Consider the following 21,952-nt stretch of genomic DNA (forward strand, 5'->3'; position numbering starts at 1 on the left):
ATCTGAAGCTAGAATGTGGGGCTGAGACATCTGAGAACAAGGGCATGTTATGGGATACTACTTAAAAAAAAAAAAAATCATTCTTAAACTGATCTAGAAAGATTACATGCCAAAGATTTTATTTAACCCATGACTAATGAGGAAAACTGGTCAAATGTTTCAAAGAACAGATAGATTTATAAATGAGAAATCTTGAACTGATGGTGCAAAGAGAAACAAAATTGATCCACTTTTTCACAAAGCAGTGGGGGCAAGGGTGGGGGTAGCACTTTCTTCATTCCCAGATTTTTTTTTTCCAAATTTTAATAATAGGTTTTATTGGGGTAGCACAGCCGGTTAAGTGCCCAACTTGATTTTGGCTCAGGTTGTGACCTGCAAGTCATGAGATCGAGTCCCGCTTCGGGCTCCCGGGTCAGCAGGGAATCTGCTTGAAGTTCTTTCTCCCTCTCTCTTTGCCCCTCCCCCAAAAAAGGAATAGATTTTCTTTAACCTGATACAAATCTGATACATTATCATTTCAACCCGTAGGCAATACGAAAAAAGTTAATGAGAGCCTCCTCATTCTTTTTTCCTTCCTAAGTCTTTTTCTCATACTAAGTCTTAACTGCTGTGTATTTTATAGCATCTCTCAACTCAGATTAACTACACTGCAAGTGCGCGTGAGCCCAGTGGGTGACTGATTACTGTACAGGGTTAGGAAACATCACTGCCCCCCATCCTGGGCTCTGCAGCGAGACTCCTGTAATAAAGATTAACAAGAGAAAGACAAATTTAATAATATGTGTACATCATGAATTTAAGTTTAAATGAGTTTAAAACTGGGTAAACTCCCCAAAGTGGCCAAAGCCAACACTTTGATTTTTTTTTTCAGATTTTTTATTTTGGGGGCACTTGGATGGCTCAGTCATTAAGCATCTGCCTTTGGCTCAGGTCATGATCCCAGCGTCATGGGAGCGAGCCCCGCACTGGGCTCCCTGCTCATGGTGGAGCCTGCTTCACCCTCTTCTGCTCCTTCCTGCTGTGTTCCCTCTCTTGCTGTTTCTCTCTGTCAAATAAATAAAATCTTTAAAAAATTTCTTTTTAATTTTTTTATTTTAGATTTTATTTGAGCGAGAGAGAGACAGAGCATGAACACGCATGAGTGGGGGAAGGGGCAGAGGGAGACACAGGCTCCCCGCTGAGCAAGGAGCCCAACATGGGACTGGATCCCAGGACCCTGGGATCATGACCTGAGCCAAAAGCAGACCACTTTTAGCTGACTGAGCCACCCACACGCCCCTTTGCTTTTATTTCTCAGTAATCTCCACACCCAATGTGGGGCTCGATTCACAGCCTGGAGATCAAGAGTAGTTCCACCAACAGAGCGAGCCAGGTGTCCCCTGAGTTGCTATTTTAAATACCACCCTCCAGGGGCGCCTGGTGGCTCAGTGGGTTAAACCTCTCCCTTGGGCTCAGGTCATGATCTCAGGGTCCTGGGATCAAGCCCTGCATCAGGGAGCCTGCTTCTCCCTCTCCCTCTTCTGGCTGTTCTTCCTGCTCATGTGCACGCTCTCTCTCTCAAATAAATAAATAAAATCTTAAAAAAAAAAAAAAAAGAGACACTCCATCTCTGTAGGACTCTCCCCAAAAACCCAGAACAGCAGCCCAATCATGAGAAAACATCATCCCAACCCAACTGAGGGACATTCTACAAGATACCTCACCAGCACTCCTCCAAAGTGCCAAGGTCATGAACAACAAGAGAAAACGGAGAAAGTGTCACTGACCAGAGGAAACTAACTTAGCGGGATCCTGGCTAAAGGAACATTTTAAGGAATAACTGGAATTATGACTAACATGCTACTATTCTTCTTTTCTTTCTTAAGATTTTATTTATTTGACACACAGAGAGAGAGAGACAGCAAGAGAGGGAACACAAGCAGCAGGGAGTGGGAGAGTGAGAAACAGGCTCCTAGCTGAGCAGGGAACCTGATGCAGGGCTCAATCCCAGGACTCTAGGATCATGACCTGAGCTGAAGACTGAGGCTTAATGACTGAGCCACCCAGGTGCCCCAAATACGGAACTATTCTTGCCTCAAATCAGCCAAGGCTCTTCTAGGAATCTAACAGAAATGTATCACAGACAGTGAGGGCATTAACCAAACTCCCTTTAGATGAACTGATTAGGATACTTATGCCTGCAAAATCCTTCCTGGAATATCACCTATTATCACATTCACATTCTATCATACCGACAAGATCTACCCACGCTGGAGGCAGGGACACAGGTGCACATCTGCGGTAGAAACCTTGGGGCCATCCTAGACTCCTGCCTCTCACACCTCCTGATGTAGAAAAAGATGACTCACACAGTGAGAAGACCTTTCTGAATTACAGACCAGTATATGAGCAGAGAGAGTTTATGGCTTCAATTCTAAAAATTTTCAGCCATTGGGGCGCCTGGCTGGCTCAGTTGGTAGAGCATGCCACTCTTGATGTCAGGGTTGTGAGTCAAGTCCCATGTTGGGTGTGGAACCTACTTACATAAATAAGTAATTAATTAAACAAAATAAAATAATATTTCAACCATGGGAGAAGGCAATACATGGTGAAGACAAGGTAAAATTTAGAATTTTATTTGGGGAACTTGGTTAAAAATGTCAATGGTTTGAACATTTGATTAAATAGGAGGGCAGGGGGCGCCTGGGTGGTTCAGTGGGTTAAGCCTCTGCCTTCGGCTCAGGTCATGATCCCAGGGTCCTGGGATCGAGCCCCGCATCGGGCTCTCTGCTCAGCAGGGGGCCTGCTTCCCCCCCCCCCCCCCCCCGCCCGCCTGTCTGCCTACTTGTGATCTCTGTCTGTCAATAAATAGATAGATAGATAGATAGATAGATAGGAGGGCAGGAGCCTGGCTGACCCAGCCAGTGAAACCTGTGACTCTCAGTCTCAGGATTGTGAGTTCGAGCCCCAATTACAAAACAATACTGGATTACTTATTGTTTTTATTTTATTTATTTATTTAAGAGAGAGAGAGCTTGAGCAGGGGGAGGGGCAGAGGGAGAGGGGAGCAGATTCCCAGCTGAGCAGGGAGCAGGAGGTGGGGCTCGATCCCAGGACCCTGGGATCAAGACAATAACCTGAGCAGAAGTCAGATTCTTAATCGACTGAGCCACCCAGGTGCCCCTAATCTGTTACTTATTTAACCAAAGTGAAAACAAAAGGTTTTAAAGACAAAAACAGTAAGTTCTACAGTTGGGGGTGAGGGGAAGGCTTAGCTCTTTTAATATTGAGGAGACTCAGTTTTCCTAAGTAATCAAAGACCTCCAAGCAACAGCATTTTGGTAAAACATAGAGGATCTTTGTTTTCCGTGTGAATCACTCAACAGGTAAAGAAAAGCCTTTGACCATAATCCAAGATAAGGTCATTCTTTTAACAGAGAAAGCAGATCAAATTCTAGTCTGCACAGTTACACTGATATTGAAGCTCATTGTTAAAACCCTTATAATAAATCCATGTGATTTGCACGACCTTGCCCGCACAAGATACAATTTTCTCTCTCTCTTCCTCCCTCTCCAACTTTCTCTACCGGCTTAGATTTTGGTCCTTTGTTTTCCTCATTCTTATTTTGAACCAGTCTTTAAATACCCTTAAGTTAAGACAAAATTACTCTCCTTCCAGCCTTCATATTTCCTTCATTTCCTACCAAAACACACCCTATTTTCCTTGCATATTTTATGAGTTTTTTCCTGTACCCTGATTAGTAATAATAGTTTCATTTTCTTATATTGATTCGAATATATAACACTTATTTCCAGTAAAACCAGGAAGCCAGCAGTTGTAAACTGCAGACATGCCAACATTCCGCCCTAGGTCAGCAAATCTTTGAGTCCACAGTTTTGTCATTCCTGAAGGCATATGCTTTCTTACAGTGCAATATTTCAATGTGTAAGGGGCCCCAGGGTGGCTCAGTCAGTTAAGCATCTGCCTTCGGCTCAGGTCATGATCCCGGGGTCCTGGGATCGAGCCCTGCGTCTCCCTGGTCAGCGGGGAGCCTGCTTCTCCCTCTCCCTCTGCCTTCCCAGCACCCCCCCCAACCCCCTCTGGCTCATACTCTCTCCCTTTCTCTCAAATAAATAAATAAGATCTTAAAATTTTTTTTTCAAAAAAGAAAAAACAGTATTTCAATGTGCCAAAGGACACATTCACAAACTAACCAAGTATCTTTTAGTCCATCTGTAAAAATCAAGAAGCCAAAGGAGACAAACTTCAACTCATGTTTAGTAAGTACATTTCAGCATTTTATCTTATTTGGAAAGTATCTAGATATTCAACAATTATCCATCATCTAACTTAGCCAAACTTCAAGGTTCCAAGTTTTCCAAAGGATTTGGCAAATTATTTTTGAGCCGACTTTTTTTTTAAGATTTATTTATTTATTTGACAGAGATCACAAGTAGGCTGAGAGGCAGGCAGAGAGAGGGGAGGGGGGAAGCAGGCTCCCTGTGGAGCAGAAAGCCCAATTTGGGGCTCAATCCCAGGACCCTGGGATCATGACCTGAGCCAAAGGCAGAGGCTTTAACCCACTGAGCCACCCAGGTGCCCCCCACCCCTATTTTTTTTTTAAAGATTTGATTTATTTATTTGACAGAGAGAGATCACAAGTAGGCAGAGAGGCAGGCAGAGAGAGAGGAGGAAGCAGGCTCCCCGCTGAGCAGAGAGCCTGATGCAGGGCTCCATCCCAGGACCCTGGGATCATGACTTTACCCAGAGGCAGAGGCTTAACCAACTGAGCCACCCAGGCACCCAAACAATTCACTTTTAACATAGGTTTTGTTTTTAGGGTTGAATTTATAGTTTTATAATCTTAAACAGAGAGATAATGTGTTTGACTAATCTTATGTAAGCACTTTTTTAATAAGTCAATTAAATATTTAGAGCTCTTGACAATGACTTTTTAGCAATAGCTTCTGGAGGTAGAAAAATATTACATAAACATGAGAGACACATACAATCACAGATCTTATAGCCCTTATTTTTAAATTTTAGGCCATGAGACAGGTTCAAGAATACAAAACTCACATGTTTAAAAAAATAGAGTTGAGGGGCGTCTGGCTGGCTCAGTCGGAAGACCGTGAGTCCAACTCGGGGTCATGAGTTCACGCCCCCTGTTGGGTGTAGGGATTACTTAGAAAAAATTTTTTTAAATTATTTTTTAATCTTTAAAAAAAAAAAATAGCTGAGGAGGCCTTGGGTAGCTCAGTCACGAGGGACTCTTGATCTCTGGGCCATGAGTTCAGGCCCCATGTTGGGCATTGAGCTTACATTTAAAAAAAATTAAATTAGGGGTACCTGGCTGGCTCAGTTGGTAAAGCATGCGACTCTTGGTCTCTGGGTTGTAAGTTGGAGTCCCACGCTGGGTGAAAAGATTACTTAAAAAAAAATAAAATAAAATCCTTAAAAAATTTTTTTAAATAAATTTAAAAAAATTTTTTTTAATTTAAAAAATTTTTAAAAAGTAGTTGAATTGAAACTATGTTTCTGGCAGATGGACCAAGTTACTAATAACTATGTTTCTGGCAGATGGAACAAGTTACAAGAGATTTCACATGCTAGTTTGTTCCCAAATAGCCCTCTGACTAGGTAGTTTCTTTTAGCTTTGGAGAGAAGACTTTGGAAATAGTTCCTGTCAGCCTGGGAACATTAGCCTCCAATTACAGAGTTCCTGTAAAAATAAAAAATGTCCTGGGGTACCCAGGTAGCTCAGTTGGGTATGCGTCTGCATTTAGCTTAGGTCTTGATCCCAGGGTTCTGGAATCAAGCCTCACGTCAGGCTTCCTGCTCAGCAGGTATCCGCTTCTCCCTCTCCCTCTACTCCTCCCCCTGCTCAAGTTCTCTCTCTCTCTCTCTCAAATAAATAAATAAAATCTTTTTAAAAAAAGAATTTAAAAAGTCCTTTCAAATATCAGGTTTCAGCTCAAACAAACTAAATTTTCTGGCACTACTGAACTCCTTTTTCTTTTTTTTTTTTTTTAAGGTTTTATTTATTTATTTGACAGAGATCACAAGTAGGCAGAGAGGCAGGCAGAGAGAGAGAGGAAGGTAAGCAGGCTGCCTGCTGAGCAGAGAGCCCAACGCGGGGCTCGATCCCAGCACCCCAGGATCACGACCCGAGCGGAAGGCAGAGGCTTTAACCCACTGAGCCACCCAGGTGCCCCTCCTTTTTTTTTTAAACCAGAAGTATACCTATTCCAAGTGATTCAGAACCCAAACCCAAACCAAAGCCTTTTATGATGTAACCAGGGACACAACAGATGCCTCCAAGAGCGTACAAAAGATGCATTCTTCCCAAGATCCAGCGCCACTCCCAAAGACAGCCAAAAGACAGACAGACAGACAGACAATTCTCTGGAGAGCTGACAATGACCCTAGCCACAGTGGAGTACAACTCACATTTCTGTCTGCTCATCGACATATTCTCAGGGCTCCTAACCTGATGTCTGGTCCCCTGCAGCATACAGAAAGCCAAGCCAAGCTTTCAACACACAAAAGGAGACTCATACAGGGGCGCCTGGGTGGCTCAGTGGGTTAAAGACTCTGCCTTTGGCTCAGGTCACGATCTCAGGGTCCTGGGAGAGCCCCACATAGGGTTCTCTGCTCAGCAGGGAGCCTGCTTCCCCCCCACACCTCTGCCTGCCTCTCTGCCTACTTGTGATCTCTGTCTGTCAAATAAACAAATAAAATCTTAAAAAAAAATTAAAAAAAAAAAAAAAGGAGACTCATACAGAAAGCAACAGCTGTCCCTGGAGGCGGGGACCAACAAGTGGGTACCCAAAACCAAATTTACAAGAGTCACAAAGTTTCCAAAGAACTAATCCTTACAAATGCTTGTCTCTTGCCCATCTAAACCCAGAGGGGATGGACAAAGAAATTACCATCCTCTCCCAACAGACAGAGATCCAGAAAGCAAACGAGGCAAAAATTCTTACCTTACCTTCGGGCTTCATCAGGCCCCAGGACCTGTCAGCTGCAGATCCCAGAGTCAACAGAGCCCCAGCCAATGCAATCCCATCCTCATTACCAAACGGGGGGAAACTTTACAAGAAAAAAAGAAGATCCAAGAAGTAATTGGGCCTCGGTAATTTACCTACTAGGTTCAACAGCGGGAGACAATGATGGAAAAACAACCGAAGGATATGCAGAGACTACAGGAAGATCAATTATTTTAACAAGGTCTGTTTGGGGCGCCTGGGTGGCGCAGTGGGTTAAACCTCTATCTTCAGCTCAGGTTGTGATTCTTAGGGTCCTGGGATAGAGCCCCACATCCGGCTCTCTGGTCAGTGGCGAGCCTGTTTCCCCTTCTCTCTCTGCCTGCCTTCTTATGATCTCTCTCTCTCTCTGTCAAATAAATAAAATCTTAAAAAAAAAAAAAAAACCCAAGGTCTGTTTGGACAGATCCCTTCAGCCTCAGCTTTCCCTCTGGTAATAATGGTGTTTCTTTCTCCTGTACAGGGGGGCACCTTCCACTTGGGGAATTTTATCTCCTGCTCTTAGGAAGGGAAAAGCAGCTCAGTATGTCCTTTGTGCATGTTGCCGTCTTTCAAAGGAATCAATCTGCCAGAGCGGCGTATTTTGGGGTGGCCTATCTTGACCACCTTCAAAAGAGACACTAAATACCACAGGTCCAGATACCAAAGTCCCTTCTTCCTGATGTACTCCTTTTTTTTTTTTTTAAGATTTTATTTATTTATTTGATGGAGAGAGAGAGAGATCACAAGTAGGCAGAGAGGCAGGCGGAGATAGAAGGGGAGCTCCCTGCTCAGCAGAGAGACCCACTTGGGGCTCAATCCCAGGACCCTAAGATCATGACCTAAGCTGAAGGCATAGGTTTAACCCACTGAGCCACCTAGTGACCCCCCTTAGGATTTTATTCTTAAGTAATCTCCACACCCACCATGAGGCTCGAACTCACAACCCTGAGATCAAGCGCCACCCATTCTGCCAACTGAGCCGGCATATAGTAAATAGTTTAGTTACAGACCATGCGGTCTTTGTTGCAATCACTCATTGTAGTGAGAGAGGAGACAATACAGAAACAAATGGGCAAGGCTCTGTTCCAATTATAGCTTTATTTATGGATTCAAAAATTTGACTTTCATAAAATTTTCATGTCATAGAATATTATTCTATTTTCCCCCAACCTTTTGTCAACTAAGAAAAGGAGGCAAAACTGAAAAGGAACAAATGTTTCTTTTGGGGGCTCAGAATTACAATTTGGGAGCCCAGATTCCAGAGTAACCAGAAAAGTGTCTCCTTCGTGGAGGGAAAGGGTTTTTATGAGAAAGAGGGAAGGGGTAATTACCTGATTTAGATAAAGAAGAAAGAAACTCTACTAATTTGGTGCTGACTGAAGTTGGAAAGATGTTAGGGTTTGAAGCTGATGGCCAAGAAAAAATTCATGAGACATCTTTGGTGCAAAAAGGTGGTTTTATTACAGGAAGGGGACAGGACCCCGGGGCAGAAGGAGCTGCACTGTGGTCATAAGGAGTGGCCAGTTACATACTTTCAGGTTGGGAGGGGGTTAGGGAGAGCATAATTCTCTAAGCAATTCTGGAAGCAAGGTTTCCAGGACCTCCAAGGGGCTAGCTCTTGTTGGGAAAAGGTCATTTACTACCCTCTAGTAAAACCTGAGTCATGAGAACCTTCCGATGCATATCGGTGGGTCATATGCTTGGGGGATGATTGCCAAGATGTATCTTGGGGGGGGGTAGAGATAAAGGAAGTTTCCGAAGGAATTTTTATGTTAAAGTAGACTTACAGGATCCTGGGGGTCAGGTTAAGATTGCCTTTTGCCCTTAGCAAAGTATTATCATCAAGGCAGCTGAGTCCCTAGAGGAATGTCACTTTGCCTGTTTCAAGGACTTGTCAGTGGGCTGTAGGTAGTAAGGAAATTAAATTTTCTTTTGCCTTTGTTTCCCACATCACTGATCAGCTGAGTCACTTCTGGTTATTATAATTTTATTGGTGCCATCAAATGAAACGGTCCATAATATTATTAACTTTACTTCTCCATATGATCCCTATGCAATTGCTCTGTTGAAATTTTACGAGCAACTGCTTGTAAAATTATTGCTGCTTCTGGCCAGTCCATGAGCTCATTCGTTGTAAAGGAAACTGGGGATTCAAAACGGATTCTCTCATGTCCAGAAATTTTATACTACTTCACACATTTAAAAAATATAAGAAACATTTTTACCTCTTGAACCTCACAAGAACAGCAACGGGATTTGGACCTCTGGCCGAAGTTTGCAACACCCTCGTTCCCTGTAAATAACGCATAGGTTTCCATGGAAACTCCTATTTTCCGCTACAAGAACACAGGAGGTAAAGTAGGGATATAGCTGTTTGCAGAGGTGCCTGTGGGGTAAATTAATGCACGCAACGTGCCCAGATCACCGCCTAGCGTTTTAACTATTACTATTTTGGAACTGAGGTCAGATACCCAGCTAAAGGTCTACGGCTGGGCCCGATCTTCCGCGGCCGCGGACGCAGCCAAATCGTAACCCGCCCCGACTTCCGTGAATCTTTGCGAGATGAGACTTCCGCCCGGGTCGAGCCGCCAAAGGCCCAGCTCGGATCCCTTCTCTAGAACTCCGGAAGAATCGGAGAATCTGGAGGGCAACTAGTCTGGAGGGAGCAAGATTGGCCACCTCCACAGGGGAGGCGGGACAACAGGCGGTCGCTGGCTTAAGGCTAGCCTGCGATTGGTCAGTACTGTATCAGGCTGGTTGGTTAGAGTCCGGCGGCGCTTGCCCATAGGCCGGCGCAGAAAGGGGTGGGGAAACGAGGTGGGGAGGCGGCCATTGATCCGTGCGTTGTGGTGCGACGCTTATTTGCGATTGGCCCGCAAGCGGGGAAGGCCGCGTTTGGCCTCGTTCAGCGATTGGCCCGGGGATGGGATGCCGGCCTTTTATTGGCTACTACGTCTCGAGCCCGGCAAAGTGGAGCGCCGAGCGGTCAGCGGTCGGCTCGCGAGGGCTGGAGCTGGCGTGTAGACCGCGAAGACCGCGTGCGATTGGCCAGCGCCAGGAGGGCATCCCCGGTACGGGGTCCTGCGGTTCGGTGGGCTATGGCTTCCGGCGGCTGGCGCTGGCTGCGCGCCCTGCGGGCCGTGGGGCAGCCCCTGTTCCAAGGCCGTGCGCTGCTCGTCACCAACACGCTGGGCTGTGGTGTTCTTATGGCTGTCGGGGACGGTGTGCGCCAATCCTGGGAGGTCCGCGCCCGGCCTGGCCAGAAGTTCAACCCCCGGCGCTCAGGTGAGCAAGTCTGGAGCCACTGGCCCTTGACCCCGGGGGACCTTTGAGCCCAATCTCAGAATCGGAGACCCCTGACCTGCGGCCTCAATTCCCGGCGGGACCCTTGACCATAGTGTGCATCCTAGACCCTCACAGCCCACGCTCGGGTCTCCATCCCTCCTCCTCACCCCGGGGTCTCAGTCCGCTCCCCACCTCAGGTCTCCATCTCCTTCTACTTCCTGGTCCCTGTCCCCTCCCGGCCCCGGTTTCCGTCCACCCCCTCGTCCGCTTCCCTTACTCCAACACTGAGACCAAACATTGAGCACTGGAAACTACACCAAGGATAGTCAAGGGCTCAGCGTCTGGGCCCAGCCAGCCTGGGATTGTGCCTTGGCCCCACACTTCCCAACCTGTTGTGCCTGTTTCCTCCTCCGGAAAGCAGAGCAGTGGTAGAACCCGCTCACAGGGTGGTGAAGGGGATGAGGAGAGAAAACGGGAGAGGAGCCACTAGAACGGTGCCTGGCAGTGGGGCTTGTAATGGAAGAACTTACAGGTGGGCTCTGGGAGGGCTTCAGGTTTATCAGGGAGGGAGGGTACCTAGGGACGGCATGGACTGGGGACTTGCTGGCCTGGCCTGACTCTTGAACTGCTCTCAGCGAGCATGTTTGCAGTGGGCTGCAGTATGGGTCCCTTCCTGCACTACTGGTACCTCTGGCTGGACTACCTGCTCCCAGCGTCTGGCCTCCCTGGCCTCCCAAACGTCCTCAGGAAGGTCCTCATCGACCAGCTGGTGGCCTCTCCCATGCTAGGCGTCTGGTACTTCTTGGGTAAGGAGCCTTGTGAGCTTGGGCTCTGCCCCCCCATGTCAGGAGGGGCAGAGCCAGCTTTGTGTTAAGAGGGGTGCTGAGTTGGTGTTTCTGATGGGCCTCTTCTGTGTGTGGCTCTGGACTGGGTGCTGGGTCACAGTAGTGCCAGGACAGACCCACTGGGGGCAGGTATGAATGGCAGAGTCGGACAGTGGTGCTTTGTGTAGGAGGGATGAAGCGGTGTTGGGTGGGGCTGCCCTGGGCAGTGGTTGGGAGGACTGCCCAGAGGAGAGGCCACTCAGCTGAGACTTGAAGAAGGAGCCAGCAGGCATGAAGAATGGCCCATGCAAAGGCCCTGAGGCTGAAAGAAGAGTTGCTAAGGCTAGGGTTGATAGGGTACAATCATCCAGCCCTTGGCTCTGAGAAGAGTGTCAGCCCCACCCCCCTAAGCTTAGTTTCCTCCTTTGTGAAAGAAAGGAAATAAAACAGCCTCAGCCTCAGGAAAGGTGCATCTACCTTGGGGTGCCTGTGTGTCTGTTTGTTTGTTTGTTTGTTTTTAGAGTAAGGGAAGTGGGAGGGGCAAAAGGAAGAGGGAGAGAGAGAATCTTAAGCAGGCTCCCTGCCCAGTGTGGAGCCCAACTTGGGCTCAGTCCCAGGACCCTGAGATCATGACCTGAGCCAAAAACCAAGGGCCAGTCGCTTAAACTACTAAACCATCCAGGTGCCCCTAAGGGAGTGTGTGTTTATTTCTGACCTCTCCCTCACTGGAACCGACTTGTTCTGCCGTGTTCCTCCACACCAGCCATTCTGCTGTGTGTGGCCCTTCCCACCTCAAGGCTTTTAAACTTCTTGGTCTGTCTGCCTGGGACACCACTGTCCCTCAGGGTTCCTGCCCCATCTGCTCCATCACCGGTACTTCCCAGCCTCTGACACCCTTAATTTCTTGGTCTCCTTCCCAGGCCTGGGCTGCCTGGAGGGCCAAACCCTGGATGAGAGCTGCCAGGAGCTGCGGGACAAGTTCTGGGAATTCTACAAGGTGGGCCCTGCCCACCCCTTCATTCCCTTGCCTCACCCTTCGCACCCCCCACCTCCCCGCCCCCGCGCCAAGGCCCCGCCCCTCACCACACTCCCACCCCTCCCTGCAGGCGGACTGGTGCGTATGGCCAGCAGCCCAGCTGGTGAACTTCCTCTTCGTGCCCTCGCAGTTCCGAGTCACCTACATCAACGGCCTGACGCTGGGCTGGGACACGTACCTCTCCTACCTGAAGTACCGGGTGAGCTCGGTGGGCGGACCGGACACCCAGGGGGCTCCTCAGGGGCCACATGTGTAAACTCCAAGTGGCAGTTCAGCTGTGCTCTAGGGTGAGGTCTTCCTGGGCCTGTGATAATCTGCCAAGCACAGCAGGTGGGCGGGGAGCTGATCCCCAGCAGGGCGAACACCCAGCCTCTCTGCTGTTTGATGACCTTGGCCAGGTGCCTGCTGCGTCCGTCCCACAAGACTGAGCCCAGCGAGAAGACAGGTGGGTGAGGACTCGCTTGGGTGAAGAGGAGTCCACAGGGGTGGACGGGGTGTGTGACCAGACGCCTCTTGCACGGACGGACCCAGGGCCATCCACTCCTGGCTGCGTGGCCCTGGGCACAGTGCGGACTGAGCTGCCCCAGCCCTCCCAGCTGGGCGCCAGACAGGGCGAGACTGACTCTGAGCACAACAGGCCTGGTCCTGGCCCTTCCCCAACCCCTGGGCATCTGGCTGGGCTGCCCCTTCCAAGCCCAGCATAAGACCTGTTTCCCCATCTGGAAGACAGCCGTGAAGATGGTCATCCAGGAGCCCCTCTCCCCACGGGCCCTCCGTGAACCAGTGACAGAGGTGTTCGCATCTGCAGCACCTGGCCCAAGCCAGCCAGTCCCAAGCCCCAGCGCCTCAAAACGGTTATGAGCTGGGCGCTGGGCACAAGGTGGGGACACAGCCTGGAGTTAGCCCCCAGAAACCGGAGCCTAAGGCAAGGCCCGGTGGCCTCCGTCTCATACTCAGGTCACAGACTGTAGAAATTCTATTAAATTCTCTCATCATTGCAATTCCTGTGGGTGACCAAGGCCACCGTGGCAGGCTGGCACTCATAGGGACACAGTGTCATCCATTCGCTTTATTGGGTGTGTGTAGTGTTGTCATGACATCTCCTGGGGATCTGGGGGGCACGTTTGACACTCATGACGTCAGAACAGGTCTGGTGTTGGGGGGGGGAGTCCCAGGGTGGCGAATACCCACAGCAGCCCTCACCTCCAAATAAGGGTAAAACGTAGGGGGTGAGGAGCCAGGCAGGCCATTACCTGGCTCTGGTCCACCCCGTGGTCCATGCTGAGATCCCCCCACAGTGGCCTTGGCCCACCAAGTCACAGCCGACAGGCTTGCTGACCTGACTACCTCCCCTCACCCAATCAGCCTGCCCTGGGGGGGGTCATCAGGCCCCCTCTGCAAAACTGGTAACTGTTGATAGGGGTGAATTTTTAAAAAAGGTGGGGTCTTGAGAGGAGGGGGAGCGGTGAGTTCACAGGGCCACGACACGCCACGGCAGAGTGGGGACAGGACTGTATGTACAGGGCGGGACAGGGAGGGGGTGCGCAGGGAGCCTGAGCCCCTGGGGGACCTCTCCAATAAATAAATAAATAACTACAATAATAAATAAGGGTGAGGGGCTAAGTTGGGGGTGGGGGTCTCACGCCCTGGGCCGGTGCGGGGCTGGATCGGGCCCAGGGGGTGGGCAGGAGTGGGGCCGGGAGGGGGCAAGAGCAGCTCTCAGCAGGCGCAGTCCTGGTGTGGGGGCGCCTGCTGGTCCGTGAGCTGTGGGCCCTGCTTGGCGCCCGTGACTGCAGGGTCAGCCGTGTCCAGAGACTCGGACATCTTCTCACAGATGACATCCACCAGGCGCTCAAAGGTCTGCTTGACATTAATGTTGTCCTTGGCGCTTGCCTCAAAGAACTCAAAGCCTGTGGGTGGGGAGGGGAGGGGTGAGGACCCCGGCCCCACCCCCACCCCATCCCAGAGACGCTTCTCAGAGGGCAGGGAACATCTAGAGATTCCTGGTGCTGCTGACCACTTGTTAGAAGTGCCAACAAGTCCTGCAGGGAGGCCGCTCAGCCCTGTCTCTCATATTCTTTCCTTTGCTCTAAAACTGTCCCCTTCTGGTCTCCAGCCCACCCCCCCACCCCCCAGGCAAGACCTATTTCCCTGCTCCTGCCACCAGCCGTAATGTGTGCACTGGCCCCTGGCAGCGTCTGACACTCCCACCTGGTCCCTCCCTTGCTTACACACCCTGTGGCTCCCAGTCGCCCTCACAGGAGTCCCAGATCTTTGCCGTATTGTTCAGGCCCTGCGTGATCAGACGGGTTTCCCCCAAGGTCCCTTGTGTTCCAGCCATAGAAAATGACTTGCCAGAACACCCAGGATCTTCCCCACCTCTGGCCTTTACCTACGGTTTCCTCTGCCTGAGAGACCACCCTTTGCCTGAACTCCAGATCCAGCACCTTCCTCCAGGTCTTACCTACACCAGGCAGAGCAGCTCGCCGCCCCCATCAGTGCATTCCCCCAGCCCGGATCTCTCCCTCTACCCCGCAAAATGAGGCCTCTTGGGCCTAGCAAACCAACACGAGGCTGGCAGTGAGGGTGTCAGAGGGAGTCTGTAACTTAACTGCACAGTGAACTCCTATGCATCCTTCAAGATCCAGCTCCTGGTTCCAGGCCATTTGCAGAAAGTGTGAATTGTCTGGATTCAAATCCAGGCCCTGTCCTGACTTTGCTGGGAGGTCTTAGGGGCGTCCCCTGCCCTTATAGGGCCTCAGCGTCCCTTTCGCAGCCTGTTGGTGTGCAGCCCTGCTAGGCACTCACCGAGGTGGTCAGCCAACTGTCGGCCACACTCGGATGACACCACCCGTTCATCCTCCATGTCACACTTGTTTCCCACTAGCAGCACCTGGGCATTGTCCCATGAGTACGTCTTGATCTGGGTTGACCTGGGGGAAGCAGCGATGAGTGGGTTAGGCCTGGGAGGATTCAAGCTCCACTGACCTCCGTCTCCCCCTCCCTCACCGCCCTCTAGCCCCCCACCTCCCGATTATTGCTTGAACTTGGCAGGCTTGGTCCTTCCTCCTGGCCTCTGTCCTACCAGGAACACGGTCCCACGGCTCCCTGATGTTCAAAAATCCCATTTCATGCAGGCTTGCCTGCCCGTCCCAGAGCCCCACCCCCCTGACACAAGACCTTCTCCCTCTGCTAATTCAGAAATTTCCCTAAAATGTATCATTACTTTGGGCAGAAAGGTAAACGTTTCTGTCCTTTCATCCAATACAAACTGACCTTCTATTTTCTGTCCCTTCCCTGATTTTTTTTTCTTAACCTATAAATTTACAACGAGCTCCTTTATTCCCCTTAGTTGGAGCCAGTGCCACCACGTTTTTGTTATTACAGAGCAGGTCAGAATCCAGCTCCGAAGACCGTCTGGGAGGGCGTAAGGCTGTGCTCACCAGTCCTGCACGGCGTTGAAGGACTCTTCATTGGTAATGTCATACATGAGGATAAAACCCATGGCTCCCCGGTAGTAGGCAGTGGTGATGGTCCTGTACCGTTCTTGCCCTGCTGTGTCCTAGGAGGAAGAAAAGACGGGGGTCACAGAGGCCCCACACGTGAAGTCCTCAGAGTGGAAACCAACTCTGAAATTGTCCAGTCCAGCCCTGGTGAGAACTGGAGAGGAGCAGGGGCCAGCCCAAAGGCACAGTGGGTCAGGAAAGCCGGCTGGTCACCTACACGGAGAACCTGGGGCTCAACCACCCTCTGGAGGCAGGTACCTACAGAATCATTCCATCATTCATTCAACATACCTGCGCGTTGACCTGTGTGTGCCACACCCCGTGCTGGGCACTGGGGACACAGCTGTTAACAAAATGGACAAGAGTCACTGCCTTGTGGAACCAACTGCCCAGTATAGGAAACAGACAATAAACACGTAAAAAGGAAGAAAATGTATCCCGTGTTGGAGGGTGATGTAGACAGAGGAGAAAAATAAAATTGGACAGAGAAAGCCGGGCAGTGGGCGAGGGTATGGTTTTAGAAGCTGAAGGGAGTGAGGAGGGAACCATGTGGAGATTTGGGGAAAGACAATCCAGGCCAAGGGCACAGCAGGGGCCAAGGCACTGAAGTGGGTTTGTGCCGGGTGCATCTGAGAAACAGTGAGGAGGTGGAGGTAGAAGGAGACAGACCAGGCAAGGTCTCCAGGCCAGGGGACGGGTGAAGTTGGAGCCATGGGAACACAGCACAGAAGGGACAGTTCCAGCTTGGGATTTAACAGGTTCCTCCAGGCCTCCATGGGGTTAAGGGAGGTGGCCAGTAGACCCTACGGAAGGTGATTGCTCCTGTCCCAGAGGATGAGGTTGGGGCCAAGATCCTAATAAAACCTCATGAAGACTCACAAGAAAGAACATAAAGGGGGAAACTGAGGTACCGAGCTAAGTGATGCTCTCCATGACAGCAGGCAGAGGAGAGGACCCAGCCTTGGCTCCTTCCTCGCTCCTGGAGAGCAGTGATGCACCCATGGGAGAACAGAGCATTGTCTTCTGGGCTTCTAGCCCCTGATACACAGTAGGCACCCGATAAATGCCCAGTGTGTGAATGAATGAATTGAGACAGGAAAGAGGCAAAGCATGGGCTGCTTTTCCGGGAAGGTAAACTGGTAAGAGACAGGAGCTCTCCAGCTGGACCCACCCAGATCTGCAGCTTGATCCTCTTGTCGTTGCGGTAGATGGTCTTGACCTTGAAGTCGATGCCCACAGTGCTGACGAAAGCAGGCGTGAAGGAGTCGTCTGCATAGCGGAATAGGAAGGATGTCTTGCCCACGCTGCTGTTGCCAATGATGAGGATCTTGAACATGTAGTCAAAGTTCTGGTCCGAGGACTCCTTCTGCCCATAGCGTGAGTCTGTGGCGGACGCCATCTGGGTGTGCAAGGTGTAGATAAGTCTGAGGAGTCCCCTTCCAGACCCCAACTGCCCAAGCCCCAGGCACAGGGTGCAGAGAACTCCAGAGCTCTTGAGAGGGACTAGTGTTTATAGAGATTACCCTCATCTGGTCAGGAGCCCCAGTACCAATGGTGGGGCTCACGGCAAAGGGTGGGCCATGACCTTGAAAGGCCGGAAGTGTCAAGGGAGGAGCTCAGAGAGATGGGGATGGGGACACCCCTGTAGCCCCCTCCAGCACGCCTTTCCCCCCAGGTCGGGCTGTAATCCTACACTCTAAGGCTGAGCAGGTAGGGGTGACTGCGGCCGGCCCCGCCCCCCATCAATCATTCATGTTGCTCAGAACCGACGGAAATGCACACGCGTGTACGTTCCCGCGGGGATGTGCGTCGCAGCTCGCAAGCAGGGAAAGATCAGGCTGAGACAGCTGGTCGTGTGATAGGGGCGGGGCGTGCACACGCTAACGTGCACGCAGTAGGGAACACACCCGTGCACGCGTGTGCACATCAGAGTCGAATACACGGTGCACAGGAAAGACACAAACACTTGTCCGCACACCAACACACATGCAGATGTACAAGCCCACCCGTGCTCAAAGCCTCCTCCACCCATGCAGGCGTGTACACGTCACCCACGCGGACACGCATTCCCGTGCACGCACACGCACAGTCCATGCGTCTCCTTCCACCCGCGTGCGGCCCGCACTCCCCGGGGTCAGGACACCCACAGGGTCACACAAGCATACCCCGGTACATAAGCAAAAGGGTATGCACACAGATCCGCTGGCACAGGCGGGCGCGCACACGCGTGTTCACACCACACGCACGCGCACGCACAGAGCCTCCCGCGCGCACAGCTTCCCGCAAGGCACTAGCCTCCCCTCCCCCTCCGCCGCAGAGGCCAGGGGTGGGGGGAGTGGGGATGAGGAGCGGGCAGTTAGGGGGAGCCAGGGCCCTACCCCTACTAGGGCTGTGACCGCCCGCCTCCTTCCCCCATTTAACCCTAGCCAACCTCGTCCCCTACTCGGGCAAGCCCATCAGTCAAATGAAGGTTATGTAGGTGTTCGGAGAGGCAGCGACCCAGGCCGCCCCGGAACTCACCTTGCCCTGCACCGATGCGGTCGTGACCCTAGCGGCAGCGACTTTTTGGGCGGCGGTGGTGCCGGGGGCCCCCTGCGTTGATGTGGGGCTGCGCGACAGGGGCAGCGGCGGCGGCAGCAGCGGCTCAGGCCCCTGCAGTCCGCGGTGACGTCCTGCAAAGAGTGAGGCGTGGCCTCACATGCAGATACAGCCGTGACGCCATCCTGGGGCGGAGCCGCGCCTGGAGAAGTAGCCCGCTGACGCACGTAGAGCCAGGAGGGGCGGGGCTCCTGCGCAGATTGACGCACGAGTGGGGCGGGAGCCAGTGTGCTTATCCAGTAGCGCGCGGGGGAGCTGCCTACTTGCTCCGCCTCCTGCCAGTGTCAGGGAGGCGGGACTGAGTGCCAACCTCTCACTGGCTTAAACGCCCGAGCGACGGACTGACTAGCCAATCAGATATCACCACCTTTCTGTTCTTGTCCAATGATGGCTCCCAAGTGGTTGCGGGGGATGAAGGGTTGACGCCTTCACTGAGCCTGGGTCTTCAGGGGGCGTTCCCTTTCCCCGCCCCCTCCCACGTTTGGTGTGGGACTTCAGTGGTCCCCGCCCTGTTTTGGGTGCAACGACCTCTGGTTAAAAGCTCTCCCAGTTCCCAATCTCAGAAAAGAGGAGCGGCATCTGAGAGACGCTTCATGCCCCTTAATTATGGGTTCAAAATAAGGATAAATGAAGAAAAAGCGACAGTAGGGGTCAAGAGAGACCCCTTGCAATTTCTGAGGTTTAAGAGCTCCAAAGAGGACCGGGTTGGTAGATGCCCGATCCTGTTTCTGAGATGAAAAAAAAAAAAAAAAAAGAAGAAAAAATTGGGATCAAGGGAACTAATTTCTAGAAAAGAAGGAAAGGGCTAACCGACACAAGAACCCCACCTCTCCCTGAGCCCCACTTTCCGGAGAAAAATTCGAAGATATGCTGAAGCAGGGCAGAGAAACGGCTCACCTAAATCCCCGCAAACCTGCAGGAAACAACAACGGGAAACAGGGAGGGTCTTAGCGAGGTTCAAAGACCCCAAAATAAAGATGGGGCTGGGAGATGCTTAACCGATCCTGGTTCCTGACTTAAATGACAAGGAACCCATTCCCCCCATCCTGGGTAAACAAGACTCAGTGGAGACTTTGGGGGCTCAGGCGTTTATTTCCCCAAATCTTGAGGGGGTAAATGTCAGAATGGCGGAGGGGGGCGGGAGAATGAGATCCTTGCCCCCTTTTTGGATCCCTCCCCCTCAACTCCGGTACCCAGACCAGGAGGAGCATGGCCTCCAGAGAATACTGATCTCTCTCCTTGCTTCCTCCCCAGGCGCGGGGCGGGGAGGGCGGGGTGGTGTTCGTCCTGTTTATAAAAAGCTCGCCAGCTGCGGAGGCGCCTAGAGACCAGAATAACTTAGCGCCTCGAGCCCGCCTCCTCCCCTCGCCCCCTGGAAGTGCGGGACGTCCCTCACTTTTCCGCAAGCGTTTGGGAAACCTATTTTTATTAAGGGCAACATTTTTGTCCCTCTCCTCCACTCGAGACTATAAAAGTATTAAGAACCTACCGCGGAGAATTGGAAAATTGAGAAAAACATGAAAAATAAACAAAAATAAATTCACCCCCAATCTCTCCCTCCAGGGAGACCAGCAGTCGGTCGAGCCCTAAACATGGCTGGCCCAGGAACTGGCCCGCATCCCGGTGGAGGTGAGGACGCGTAAGTTTGCTCACCTTCCTTACTTCCCAAACGCTTGTTTTGGGGTTTGTACGTGGGTGGGACTCAGAAATACCTGTTTCAGTGCCCCCCCAAGGGGAAAAGGCCTACAACAATGTACGTCAGTTGCTGAACAGAGAGATTTTTTTAATCTATTTTTTTTAATAATCTTGTTTTTCTTCTTTAGTTTTTTTTTTAAGATTTTTATTTATTTATTTGATAGAGATTACAAGTAGGCAGAGAGGCAGGCAGAGAGAGAGAAGGAAGCAGATTCCCTGCTGAGCAGAGAGCCCGATGTGGGGCTCTATCCCAGGACCCTGAGACCATGACCTGAGCTGAACGCAGAGGCTTTAACCCACTGAGCCACCCAGGCTGTTTCTTTGAGAGACAGAGACAGAGCACAAGCAGGGGAAGGGGCAGAGGGAGAAGCAGACTCCCCACTGAGCGTGGAACCCTACACGAGGACCGATCCCAGGACCCTGGAATTATGGCCTGAGCGAAAGGCAGACCCTAAACAACCTGAACCACCCAGGAGCCCTTGGATTTGTATTTTATTTTTAATTTAATTTTTTAAAAGATTTTTATTTATTTGACAGACAGAGATCACAAGTAGGCAGAGAGGCAGGCAGAGAGAGAGGGGTGGGGGAAGCAGGCTCCCCGCTGAGCAGAGAGCCTGATGCAGGGCTCAAACCCAAGACCCTGGGATCACGACCTGAGCTGAAGGCAGAGGCTGTAACCCACTGAGTCACCCAGGCACCCTGGGATTTGTATTTTAAAGTAAAAATAATAAAAGGACTTTATTGTTAAGAATCAACATTCTGCTCCAGAATTAAGGACGGTTGAATGGGGGACTGTTGCGCAGGGGTGGACGCCAGAGCTGGTGAGAGAAAGGGATTAAACCCTTCTAAGTCCCATGCCACTCAGAGTAAAGCCCAGACTCCACCTCACAGCCCAGGCCCCCTAGCCACCCACTTCCCACCAGCTACCTCCCCATCTCATCTTTCTCCTCCAGTTAGATGCTCCCTTTGGTTCCAGGGGCCAATCCTGCCTCAGGACCTTTCTACCTGTTGTTCCCACTGCCTGGAGCACTGTTCCCCAACCTCCTTCTAAACCTGGCTCTCTCATCCCCTTCAGATCTCTGATGGACACCTACCTCCTTTCAGAGGTTCCAATTTCATGTCACCACCTATCACATCACCGTATCTTTCCTTCCTGGCACATCCCCTATCAGAAATAATTATTTGAGGGGAGGCTGGGTGGCTCCATCAGTTGAGAGTCCCACTTGATCTCAGCTCAGGTCTTGATCTCAGAGTCGTGAGTTCAAGCCTCGCATTGGGCTTCACGTTGGATGTGGAGTCTAATTAGAAAGAAAGAAAGAGAAAGAGAAAGAAAGAAAGAGAGAGAGAAAGAGAGAGAGAGAGAGAGAGAGAGAGAGAGAGAAAGAAAGAAAGAAAGAAAGAAAGAAAGAAAGAATTATTTGATTTATTTATCCATTAGCCATCTGAGACCTCTGAGAGTTAGGAATTGGTGTCCCTAACACCTAGACCTGTGGACACATACCTGTGATGGTATGACATGTATGAATGAATGATTGGAGAGAGGGTAACTTTGGTCAGGGAGATTAGGGCAGACCTCCCTGGAGAAGTTACATTGAGCAGGAACCTGAAGGAGAAGGAGCTGCCCAGAGGAAGAGGTGGGGGAACAATGCTCCAGAAAGGGGGAACAGCAAGGCGGCTTAGCGCCGGGCTCAGGACGCACTCTTCTCAGATGTTACCTGTTGCAATTATGTGATCCTTAAAAAGAGCCCGTGTTACCCATGAAACAATAAAAGCTCAAAGAGGTTAAGAGACTTGAAATTGTCCATATCCATCTCTAGGGGATACTGAGGATGGTGTGGTGGACATGGCCCAGACCTATGGGGATCAGGGTTTGGGGAGGGTAGTGGACATGAATTAAAAGAATCCCCGAGAACTTCTACTAGTTCCAGCCTGGGATGGGGGTGGGGGTCAAAGAGGACTTTGCAGGGGAGCAGATGCTGAGCTGAGACCCAACAGGTAAG

At 51.0% G+C, this 21,952-nt stretch overlaps 2 protein-coding genes across 2 annotated transcripts; one reads left to right on the forward strand and one right to left on the reverse strand.

Moving 5' to 3' along the window:
* The first annotated feature begins 10,012 nt into the window (after positions 1-10,012).
* Positions 10,013-13,216, forward strand: MPV17L2 (MPV17 mitochondrial inner membrane protein like 2). The gene is made up of 4 exons (XM_032867676.1): positions 10,013-10,293; positions 10,929-11,099; positions 12,038-12,114; positions 12,224-13,216. Exons 1-4 carry the CDS (start codon positions 10,107-10,109, stop codon positions 12,407-12,409), a joined length of 621 nt encoding a protein of 206 aa, XP_032723567.1. The 5' UTR covers positions 10,013-10,106; the 3' UTR covers positions 12,410-13,216.
* On the reverse strand, positions 13,210-18,376 carry RAB3A (RAB3A, member RAS oncogene family). Its single transcript, XM_032867675.1, has 5 exons — positions 18,180-18,376; positions 16,831-17,058; positions 15,597-15,715; positions 14,962-15,086; positions 13,210-14,063 (listed from the first exon to the last, which is right to left on the reverse strand). The coding sequence occupies exons 2-5, from the start codon at positions 17,056-17,058 to the stop codon at positions 13,873-13,875; spliced, it is 663 nt and encodes a 220-aa protein (XP_032723566.1). The 5' UTR covers positions 18,180-18,376; the 3' UTR covers positions 13,210-13,872.
* Positions 18,377-21,952: the final 3,576 nt, after the last annotated feature.

The sequence above is a fragment of the Lontra canadensis genome, unplaced genomic scaffold, assembly GCF_010015895.1.
Source record: "Lontra canadensis isolate GAN:19392208 unplaced genomic scaffold, GSC_riverotter_1.0 scaffold35, whole genome shotgun sequence".
Lineage (NCBI taxonomy): Eukaryota > Metazoa > Chordata > Mammalia > Carnivora > Mustelidae > Lontra > Lontra canadensis.

Excerpts from the sequence above, each read along its gene's own strand:
- MPV17L2 (XM_032867676.1), top strand. The coding sequence starts at position 10,107 with ATGGCTTCCGGCGGCTGGCGCTGGCTGCGCGCCCTGCGGGCCGTGGGG. Across the intron at positions 11,100-12,037 it reads AGGCGTCTGGTACTTCTTGG|GCCTGGGCTGCCTGGAGGGC; the intron begins GTAAGGAGCCTT and ends TCTCCTTCCCAG. Across the intron at positions 12,115-12,223 it reads AGTTCTGGGAATTCTACAAG|GCGGACTGGTGCGTATGGCC; the intron begins GTGGGCCCTGCC and ends CCCTCCCTGCAG.
- RAB3A (XM_032867675.1), bottom strand. The coding sequence starts at position 17,058 with ATGGCGTCCGCCACAGACTCACGCTATGGGCAGAAGGAGTCCTCGGAC. Across the intron at positions 15,716-16,830 it reads GGATCAAGCTGCAGATCTGG|GACACAGCAGGGCAAGAACG; the intron begins GTGGGTCCAGCT and ends TCTTCCTCCTAG. Across the intron at positions 14,064-14,961 it reads ACAGTTGGCTGACCACCTCG|GCTTTGAGTTCTTTGAGGCA; the intron begins GTGAGTGCCTAG and ends CCCCACCCACAG.